The sequence below is a fragment of the Oryza glaberrima genome, chromosome 10 (genome assembly GCF_000147395.1).
Source record: "Oryza glaberrima chromosome 10, OglaRS2, whole genome shotgun sequence".
Taxonomy (NCBI): Eukaryota; Viridiplantae; Streptophyta; class Magnoliopsida; order Poales; family Poaceae; genus Oryza; species Oryza glaberrima.
The window spans coordinates 1,200,695-1,212,233 of NC_068335.1; the positions used below are offsets into that span (position 1 = coordinate 1,200,695).

The following is an 11,539-nucleotide window of genomic DNA, read 5'->3' on the forward strand; positions in this document are numbered from 1 at the left end:
TATAATCATGCAACAGTTTTTGGAGAAAATCTTTCGATTTTCGGGTCGTTGATATGTCCTAAGTTCGTGCGTAAATAGATTGAAAAAAGGGGAAAATCTTTTGATGTTTTGGTCGTTGATCCGTCCCAAGTTTCGTGTGCAGATAGATTGGAAAAATATTTGCCTCTCCATCAAACCCTCCTAAGTCCTACCACTGGGTTAGCACTAGTTTTACACTCAATACAAATGTAAACTCTAATAACATTGTGGTTACAGTTTAGTTACACTGTAACATTGGTGTCACTACAGTGTAATAACTACTCCCTCTATCGTAAAATATAATAAGTTTTGGTTGGATGAGATGTCTGTCTAAATTTACAGTACTAGGATGTGTCTCATCCAACCAAAACTACTTATATTTTTGAACAGAGGGAGTACATTGTAACTACATTCTAATCTTCATATAACTTAGATATAAAATTGTTTATATTTTTTAATACTTACATATAAGTTATATTATAGTTATAGTATAATTATGTCGGAATTATATTACAACTAGCTATACAGTTAGATTTGAAAGTTTTCCACCGAAAACATTTGCGGCGGTTTTCTAGATAGTCCCATTAGTAAGTAGGTAGAATTGGACAAAAAATGCATGGTGAAGAAGTATTCCCTCTGTCTCAAATTATAAGGCCTATATTTTTTAACATGATCTTCAATGACATACTTTGAGCATTAATTTATTTCATGTTATGTTCTCAACATATATATGGTTAGTATGATTATTAGTCAAAAATTATATATTGAGTTTGATTTTCCTTAAAAAGATAGCACCCTATAAAATCGTATGAATTAATTTGGGACTATCTATGGTAATGTCCACACATTTTTCAAACGATCTCAGTCGATTTTTTTTTTCTACTCTACGATGGCCGGCTAGCAATGCGCCAAAGCAGATGCATGTTAGCCTTTAATCCATGCAACCCTTATCAGTAGTTTGTGTATATATGGATGATGTGACGAGTGATTTCTTTACAAACTAGGGTATGTATAAACAACAAGCTCTATGAAAAGGACTGTTTTGTATGGTCACTTCATAAGAATGGTCAATTTTCCGTTAAATCTATGTATGCCGCGATCATGACCTGTAATGTTCGGATAAAAGGAGAATTCTGTGGAATTTGAAAATTCCACTAAAGATCAAGGTCTTTATGTGGTTTCTTCACAGGAAAGTAATTCTAACAAAAAATAACTGGGCTAAAAAAAAGGGGGGGGAGACAAACATTGTTCTTTCTGCTATGCACAAGAGATAATCCAACATCTTTTCTTTGAGTGTCATGTCGCTCAGTTTGTTTGGAGATGTGTGTTTTTTTGCTTTTAATATCCCCCACCCCGTAACGCCAAAAACATTTTCAGTAATTGGCTTAGAGGGGTACCTAGGTCCATTAAAAAGATGATTCTAATTGGAGCTAGTGCTGTATGTTAGTCAATTTGGCGTTGTCGTAATGATAAATTTTTTAATGGTAAACAATTATCTGACCCTATGCAGGTTATCTTCATGTCTTCCTACTGACTCCACTTTTGGTCTACGATGCTACCACAGGAGGAGTATGATACTATGCGCAATGGTGCTACACTCTTGAAATCGGTAGCCAAGGGTCTCTTATTCCACTATGTGTGGCGTAGTTCCATTAGAATTGCTAGCTAAAAAAAAATTACGTGGTTTAACGCTAGTCAATAATAAAGGGGAGTTGGGGAATTGTCCCATCACCTTATTTCTCATTTTGGTTTACTTTTATCTTACCTTTTTTATTACTATTAAACTTATAGTTATGTGTCTTATGACAGAAGCCGGAGATGTAATCCATTTCCATTATCTAAAAAATATACGAAAATAACATATTCGGTGGAAATTCGTATAAACATGTTTCAAACAATTTTTAATATTTACTATAAAAATTACACTAAAATTACACTGTAATTGCGTGAATATTATGGTGCAACTTAATTTTATCATGTCTAAAAATTGGCTACTAGCATAGCATGCCGGCATAAAATACAGCACTTGTGAAAAGAAAACGTGATTATCTCTTCGTCTGCCCGTCCCATAGGAAAAGTTAAAAAGTGAGAGCGTGTCAGGACATAACACGAGATGAGAAATTCAAATTTAACTGTTTGGTTTCACACACAAAGACCTCCCATCAGTGCACTGGTATTTCGAATCTCAGTGGAGATCAGTTTATCAAAAAGTCAACTGTGATTACTGAAAAAATGTGTGTCGATATAATTATAGCAACAACTATTAATTTGGGGATTTGCTATAGCACAAAACTGATTAATTTAGAAATTTCAGTAGATCCTAGTTAACAGATAGAGTATAATATATGGCTGATACTTAAAACTCGAGGGATAGTGTTAGGTAAGTCCATTAACTTAAAAATTGCATGTTAATTTCCACGATTTGTACCAAACCAGGTTTAAACGAACCTCTGACCCTCACTGACCACCAACGTGGCAGGTGGCACATTTGCATCTGCCCCCCTCTGCATTGATGGCATGCCACACAGGCGACATATTAGAAAGAAAGAAAACTAAAAAGATACGAGGGGGAGCAGGAGCAGCAAGCTCGGGCTCTACGATCATCAAGGCGGAGCAACAGAGCCCGTGCGCCGGCGTGCAAGAAGCCTACGAGGCGGCGGCGTGGCACCCCAACCCTGCGGTGCAAGAGGACAGAGACGGGACTCTCCCGCCGGAAGATGTCGGGTTCCTTGCCAGCGTGTTGCTCACAGAGCAAGATGCGGTCCATGGCTGAGCGGAGCAAGACGTCTGCCAAGGTCAAGGCAGCATTGAACCAACACTTGCCGCTAGATGGGGTTAGTTGTTCTGCTGCTAATTTATTTACGGTTTTGTTATTTCAGACTTTTGGCTTCTATCTTTTACATTTTTGTCCGTAGAGTCTTACATCAAGATTCGTGTTCTCGTATATCTAAATTACAGTTACACTTAGTTACGAAGCATTTCCACTTAGTTACAGTTCATGTACACTCGGTTACAATGCACCAAAATATTTTACAACATTTTTTTCTCTACATTTATGATTTTTTTTTTACTTTCTTGTTTCTTATTTTTGTTTATTTCATTTAATACGGGTTATATCCATTGGTTGGAAATTCTGCAAAATTCAAAGTTAATCTGTCACAAAATCAATAGTTGGTCCATTGATTCATATACTCAATCTCTCCTAAAATAAATCAACGTTCAATCGTTGATCTATAAAAGATTATTTATTTTAGGATTGCAAAAGTAAATTATATGCTAAATGTGACTAATATAATACAATTTGCTGATTTTGCGCCACGATTTTGTAGGAACCTATGTCGAGCTTCATGTGATTTGTGGATTCCTTTGCACCTTGCAAGTTCAGGTACACTCATGTCAACTTCTTGGCCACAGAGAAGTCAGCTTCTCCGTCATCTCCGGTGCTCTTCTTTGCCGAGTTTGACAACGAGAAGGCCGAGGGTGAATCACCTGCCTTGTGTTGCAAGGTGGATATGCCACTACCTTGTGCAGGTAATTAGATTTCCATCCATGCATGTTAATTAGATTTTATAATGTATGCAGATAATTTGGAAAGCATGTCTGTTAAAAACATTGGTAATGTTGAGTACAACACCACCAAACATCTAGTGACTTTCAAATTTACTCCCGGCAAAGTAGTATTTACAAGCCAATGGCATGCAAATGTATAAGATAATTGTGATTAAAAATTTATTTATTATTATCTACATGGAAGTGATAAGAGGGATAAAAGAGAGAGTAATCACATAGAAAAAAATGACTAACTGAAAAATGTGGCGCTATATTTCTTTTAGCAAACCCGATAAGATAATGGTGGTTTTGGTGCATGTTTGTGGGATGAATGTGGTTTCGAGGGTTTAAGCTATAATTAATTATGTCCCTTTTTCATACTCATTATTTTTTCGATCCCTTTCATGTACACATTACATAAGTCAAAGTTACAGCTATATTTTTGCTGCTCACCAATTATTTTAGACACTCAATACAACAATTGAACTTTCTGATAATCTGAGTACTTTATTTTGAACGGAACATGTCCGGTGCCTGTATTGTGAAGTGCAAGGAGCAAAGGTTGTGCATCCAGCTTTTCAAAAATTTCAAGGTGGAGACAAAGAATTCGAGGAAAAAAATAAAAACAACCAAAAATAAAAATAAAAAAATGAACATGTGCAGTAGGAAAAAAAGCTTGTGATTGCAGGTTGGCAAATCTATCACACAAGTTAAATGCCCTGGTCTTCAAAATCTCCCCCATACAGATCATGGCATCTGTAATTTCAAAAATTCTGAACATATTGATTACTATTATTGCAGTCCAATACGAAATCATGAAGAAATCAGATGATCATAGGCAAGACGAAACGGTGGCTCGTCAAGCTGTGCGATTAAACTAATAAAGAGTGATGTGTATTTCACTTTCATCCCTAGCTTTAGCATATACCTAATGAAGATTCTCTAAAAGCCAGCAGATAGCTAGCCTGGTAACCACAGTATCTGCCCATGTTGCTTCTTCTTTTATATATATATTGTCCATCATAGGAACTGAGGAATACACCGCATCTGCATAAAAACCACGTCAGGATTCACTATAAACCCATATATGTTGTGCCAATAAAGTGCAAAACAACTGACAAGGCACGCAGGTTTTAGCATGGTCTGCAGTAATCCTGCAAAACTGTGTGTGTCTAATTAGTGGAGACACTAACAATAATACTTTCATCTTCTTCAGAAACCATTCAATTTCAAGCACACCTGGATGGCATATTCTCTCTTCAAAAAAAAAATTCAGTCTTAAAGAACTCTACTTAAGCAGCTGAACGGACTTCAAGAAATACAGACTAGCTTGAGCTATCACAGTGCAGTGTAGTAGTTGTGATCAGTTGGTCAGCCATGGCTGTTGCACTCGCGCTCTTGGCTGCCATGTCGGCGCTCTCGTCGTGCACAAGTCCGGCCACCGCAGAGCTCACACGGCTCGAGCACCCGGTGGTCGACGGCGCGCCGCTGCGCCTCCTCGTCGTCGGCGACTGGGGCCGGAAAGGCGGCTACAACCAGACAAGAGTTGCAGAACAGGTGATTTTGCTTTCTTTGCATCAAACATTCATTCAACAATTCAATCAGAGAATGTTAATTTGTTGGCACCGATCAAAAGAAGAAAAGAGAACAAAACAACTGTATATCGATCAGAGAATGTTTGCTTGTGAGGAGTTAGATGGGGAAGGTTGCGGAGGAGACGGAGATCGACTTCGTCGTGTCGACCGGAGACAACTTCTTGGAGAACGGCCTCGCCGGCGTCGACGACATGGCGTTCCATGACTCCTTCATGGATGTCTACACGGCGAAGAGCTTGCACAAGCCATGGTACCTTGGTAATCACCATCTAAACCTAATTAATTTCCGTTTAATACTATTAGAACATATGGATTTATAAACTTATGTGTTTAGAACTTATTTTTCTTTGACATGGTGTGTTTCTACAACTTTACATGGATAAAACAAGTCAGAACAAAATAAATGATATTTACATTATTTTTTACAGAGAGGAATGTTCAAACGTCGCATTCAAAAGTCAATATCATTATGTATTTAAAAAGGGAGGGAGTACTAACTAAAGGTTATGAATTGTTTTCAGTTCTTGGAAACCATGACTACAGGGGAAATGTGCTAGCACAGATTGACCCAGCTCTGAGGAAGATCGACAGCAGGTTCATCTGCATGAGATCCTTCATTGTCAGTGCAGGTTGGTTAACACATCAAAACCCACAACAAACCTTGTTTCTTTTCTCAACATGCAGCAATTAAAATCTGTGTTCATAGCTAGAATCTTTGCAAATTTACAATGGAAATCTTTTCTGATTAATACTAGAATCCACTGAACAAATTTATAATGTCCTTTTTTCTGTAAGGAATTGTCGATTTCTTCTTTGTCGACACGACCCCGTTTCAGCTCCAGTACTGGACTGATCCTGGAGAAGATCACTATGACTGGAGGGGAGTCGCGCCTCGGGATGCGTACATCGCCAATCTCCTCGAGGTCAGTTCCTCTGATCAATATCCACTGCAAAAACAATCTGCTCGTTGCATCAGCAAAACTCTGTAATGAGATGACTGTCTATATGATTGTATCACCTAGGATGTTGATGCTGCAATGAAGAAATCAACTGCAACATGGAAGATAGCTGTAGGACATCATACCATGAGGAGTGTGAGTGCCCATGGAGACACCCAGGAGCTCCTTGAGCTTCTCCTTCCTGTCCTCAAGGTAACACTGATAAAAAGTAGTACTTTAATCTTCTACCAATTGGTTTCGCATATGAGCATTCGATGAAATTTACGATGATTTCACAGGAAAACGGTGTCGATTTCTACATCAATGGGCATGATCACTGCCTGGAGCACATCAGCAGCAGAGACAGGTGAGCACACTAATACCTTGTGACACAATAGAGGAAAGAAGGGTTCAAGAATCTAATGTTCTTCCTCCTCTCTTTTCAGTCCAATTCAGTACTTCACTAGTGGAGGCGGATCAAAGGCATGGAGAGGCATTTTTCAACAAAACGAAGACAAGCTCCAGTTCTTCTATGATGGACAAGGGTTCCTGTCACTTGAGCTCAGTGAGAACCAAGCTCGATTCGCCTTCTACGACGTTTTCGGTGAAGCTTTGTACCACTGGAGCTTCAGCAAAGCTAATCTGCAGAAGGTTCAGTCCTCTGCTAGTGTAACTGAAGAATGAGAGAAGCTGGAGCCTTCAGAATACATTCCCACACAGCTGAGTAGATGTCTACCTGCATAATTCTACTTGTACAATTATGTCACATTGTGCTCATCAATACTGGATTTGCTATGAATTAGCAAGTGTTTGATTCTACTAGAGAAAGATCACAGAATGAAGCAGGTGTTTTTGCACGAAGCCAAAGACAATCACTATTAAATAGGGTTCACATCTGACTTGAAGGAGCTTCAGGCATCAGTTGACACAGAAATGAATTATGCAGACTAGTGATCTTGTCTTCATACCTAATAAAGCTTTAATGTCACAGCTTACCATGGCATGTGCACACGATAACTTTAGTGCAAACACTATACCAGTAATACTGAATTCACTTCAATTATTGTCGGACGACATAACTGACAAACACATCTCCCACGGTAGGATGCAAATTTCAGATTCGTTATGCAACAAAGATGGCATATATAGCATCATATACAAAATTTTCTTTCGAATTTCTCCTCAAATTGCACTCCATGAGCAAATGGGAGGCTCATAACATACAAAAATTGATGCTTAAGCTCTGACCAAAAAAAAAAGCATCATAATTGGTCCCGCTGCTCTAATGACGCCGTAGAGAAGATGAAGTTGTGTGGTGAGTGCAGTTTTGCTTTCAGATAGCTACAATGTTCAAAACTATTTGATCTTGAGCATCACGCTGTCGTGCAACATTTCCAAGAGCATAGCACTTACTCAAGAATATAGCCTGTGTTTGGAAACTCCTGTAACCACTTCGCCAAAAAGAAATTTCAATATCTTCAGCTATCTACTTTTAAGATAACAGAGATCTTGTAGCCAGCCTACTTTGCGACAACATTCTGCTCCTCTAAACCTCCAGTTGCCTTGGCATGGGCAACAGAGCTACCACCATCTGAACTCCCATTGCACTTTGGCTTAGCTTCAGCCATATCATCTTTCCTTGTTGGTTTGGAAGAAACACTACCATTAGCCTTATGTGCACGAGCACTTACACCAGATGAAGAGGCAGATGATTCTTGTGGAAAAAATGGTTTAGCATCAGCATGTTTTACGCCCAACTTCTGAGCTGGGGGTGGATTGCCTGATCCAGGAGGAAGGAATACCCCTGTACCCTGAAGAGGTAAACGAGGTGAAGCGGGCCTGGGAGCAGCTTCTGCGATCCATGCGGCTGTACTGCTCGGCAATGTGACAGCTGATGCAAATGGAACAGCTTTTGGAGTGATAGGAAGTGGTGCAACGAAAACTGTCTGGATGCCATTGGATGGAATATGGTGAAGTCCAGGGGTTGAAACTGCAGGTACTCTATTGCTAGGGTTGTAGACAAGCTGTTTAGGACTTGAGGGATGAATTGCTATGTTCCCTGGCCTCAATGGTGCAGCCCAAGGCATCGGAGGAGGTGTCAATGGGGGAGTGATAAGCAAGCTGCTTTCCGACTGAACGTGCTTCCTTGACACAGACTTCCCAAAACTTAGTAAGATACGCTGCTTACTTGTAGCAGGGAGTGCCCGTTTTGCTATATCAGCGCTCTTTCCCTCAAAAACTAGAACAGACCTGGAATCAACATAAAACGATCATTAATTTAGAATGGTCAGCTTGCCCATCAGATATGTCCTGTCCCCGAGCCATGGAGGTAATACACATTTACTCATATTGGTGGATGGCAATAAACAAACTAGATATACTTTTCATGATAAATGCGAACTAGAAAACAAGAACAGAGCAAGCAGCACATTTGCATTAATGAAGTTTGACTGGCGTACTTTTGTTTACTACTTTTAGAATTTTTACCCTAATTAGGATATCCACTTCAGTTAAGAATGAGTTGATTTGTTCAGTCTAAAATATGGCCATTGAAGTGGAACAGATGATGCAAAAACATGATAGGTAGACAGGTAAAAGGTGTGACAAGTAATCCATGATGAAATATTCCTTTAATTAAAGAAAGATGGCTGATTTAGCATCCTTACCCTGTAGAGAGTGAGAGTTTCAGTGGACCTGCATGATCGCCTCGGCTATCTGCTGCAATAACATGGCCAAATACCATGTCGCAGTCAGTCAGGCAGAGTGTACAAATGGGTCTACCATACCAAGGAGGATGATGATGAGGGTGAGAATAATCTCCCTGAAAATAGTAACTTAATCAGCATCACTATAAACTTCAGAAAGAATCAACTCCTAGCCCACTTCAATGAGAATTTACCTCATTGAAGATATCGATAACACAGTAATCTGGACTGGAAGGGACAACTTTCTGATGAACCAAGCTATCAAACAGATTTTGAAGCACACCAGGAATAGGATCCACCTTTACCTCTGCATTCCAGTCCCAAGACAGATGACAGGTCATAAAATCTTAGAGCTATCATGAATTTACAATAGAGTAAATATTGACAACCTGGATTGATGTACCTCTTAAATGTTCATCTTCAGGAGGGCCTTCTGTGATGGGAAGACCAAGCTGAATAATTTCTCTTCCATGACCCTTCATTGGCCTTTTGGCAACTACGACTGTTTGCCCTGCTTTTTATCATAGAATTATATAACACAGCACATTTTACAAAGATGCACTGTGAAGGTCAGACAGGACACTATCTGCTGACACTAAAACGAAATGCTGGAGGCAGTCACTATGATGCAGCAAACAACATATTGTCTAACTTTTCAGACCAGCGCAACCCCATACAGAAAACAAAAGGGGGAATGCTTCTTCCATAGGGTCAATAGACCATAAAGGAACTCCTAAGGCTAAGATGAAAATAGACAAAGTTGCGACGATCCCTATGGTTGCATAATAAGTACATACATACATATCCAAAATCATTTTACATAAATAGGGGATCTAGTGTAAATAATTTGATAAAACCCGACAATACAAAAGAAAAATGGTGACCGTGCATCTCCAACTCAATAACCATATAGAGCAAAGGAACCAACAATGCCGTACCTTCCAGTCCTGGTTTACGCCGCATAGTCTTAGCTTCATTCACAAAAGAAAGAACCTTTCCTATCTCAGTTAGATCTACATACCCTTTATACAACTTAAGCCCCTCTAGAACATTCACCTAAAAAGAAGCAAATGTTACATACAAGATAATAAGGTAAACTTGATGTACTGAAATAATTACTTCAAAGTGGAAATTGGGAATCTGTCCAGAGAAGTGACAATACCATCCTGCCATCAATTACTTCATTAACCACAAAGCAAGTTGGGACTGGAACCACATTACTGATTACATGAAGTCCTATATGGAGGCCAAACAAGACATGAACATACAAAATGTATTAGATGTGATTCAATCATCCAGGCATTTTGTTGTATTACACACAGAATACCAGTATAGCTTTAAGAAAAATAGAGCACCTTTACAACCTAGTTAACTTTACAAACAGCAATTTTTGAAAACTATAGCTGACATTTCAAAAGCACCAAATGCGCCTCATAGTCACTGAAAGAATGATGGCAGAGCTTGTTGAGGTATAGGCAGTAATGGAAGAGGGACATAGGCTGTTGATGTGACCATTGTGTCTTAAAGATTATATAGAATTTAGAACAAGAAGAAAGCAGTAGTGCCATAAAATTATTGAATGGACACAACACAACTATGCGCCCAGCACTTATTGATCAGCTGATATTGTTGTTGGCATGGCTCACTCAGGTATATTCAAATATGAGAAAGGAAGCCAAGTCAGATCAAAATAGATACATTGAATACAAGGATCTTGTGAGCTCACAGACGGTTTTAACACAAGCCATGAACGCCATATACCTTTCTGAGGTTGGGCTTCTGTAGCATGTGAAATATGAGAAACCAACTGAGAATTCTGAGTTGCTTCAGCCGATGTCTCCACTTCCTTCACACCTCCTGTAGGCAAGAATACATGAGTACGAGATTGATGAGACCCAAGCGCATCAACAGTAAAGTGTAAAGATCGAGCATCCATAAATGCCTAACATAAAGAGCATTAGGTGCAGACTACATTATTAATTTTCATTCCCATAGCACCTAATGTGAGTTGGTTTGGTTCTTCTAAGAATCATCATAGATAAAGAAGCCGTTTCTGCGGCATCAATCGTGCCCTTAAAAAGTGTATCCTCACTAAGATAAAAAAAAAAGTTACTACTCCAATTAATTGCAATTGGATAGATTAGACGCATTCCCTTCCCCCAAAAGTAGTTCGTATACAATGTATTCATAATAAAGGAGAGGGGGCATAAATCACAAAAAGGTGCATCAATACCACTGGCAATCGCAGCATCATCTCCCTCGGCACCGGCGCTACCGCTCGGGGGGCGCGGCGGCGGAGGAGGAGGCGGCGGCCCCTGGCGCGCGGCGGCGTGGTGAAGCGCGAGGGCGACCTCGGTGACGGGGAAGTAATGCTGGAGGTGGAGGACGGGGGCCCAGTGGTGCCGCCTGCGCTGGACGGCGGCGGCAACGGCGTCGAACCCGGCGGGATCGGCGGCGTCGCGGGCGTGGGCGAGGAGGAGGTCGATGATGGCGTTGGCCGCCGCGAACTCGCCGCGCAGCCACGCGACGAGGCCGTCCCGGCCGTCCACCACCACCGCCTGCTGCTGCTGCTGCGGCTGCGGCTGCGGCGGCGGCGGCACCACCCACCCCGGCCCCGGCGCGGCCATCGTCGGCGGGCTCAGAGCATGGCGGGGCAATCTGCTGCTAGGGTTTCGCCAATTCTGATGGAATGCCGGATGCGATGGATCTCACCTTGCTTCTCGTCACTAGTCAG

At 40.6% G+C, this 11,539-nt stretch overlaps 2 protein-coding genes across 2 annotated transcripts; one reads left to right on the top strand and one right to left on the bottom strand.

Moving 5' to 3' along the window:
• The first annotated feature begins 4,919 nt into the window (after positions 1–4,919).
• LOC127752429 (purple acid phosphatase 3-like) lies at positions 4,920–6,978 on the top strand. The gene is made up of 7 exons (XM_052277773.1): positions 4,920–5,124; positions 5,264–5,420; positions 5,684–5,791; positions 5,958–6,085; positions 6,185–6,313; positions 6,400–6,467; positions 6,547–6,978. The coding sequence occupies exons 1-7, from the start codon at positions 4,945–4,947 to the stop codon at positions 6,782–6,784; spliced, it is 1,008 nt and encodes a 335-aa protein (XP_052133733.1). The 5' UTR covers positions 4,920–4,944; the 3' UTR covers positions 6,785–6,978.
• A 223-nt stretch (positions 6,979–7,201) lies between these two features.
• Positions 7,202–11,539, bottom strand: LOC127752426 (RNA demethylase ALKBH10B-like). Its single transcript, XM_052277770.1, has 8 exons — positions 11,039–11,539; positions 10,567–10,662; positions 9,968–10,041; positions 9,744–9,861; positions 9,209–9,316; positions 9,000–9,112; positions 8,767–8,921; positions 7,202–8,350 (listed from the first exon to the last, which is right to left on the bottom strand). Exons 1-8 carry the CDS (start codon positions 11,430–11,432, stop codon positions 7,621–7,623), a joined length of 1,788 nt encoding a protein of 595 aa, XP_052133730.1. The 5' UTR covers positions 11,433–11,539; the 3' UTR covers positions 7,202–7,620.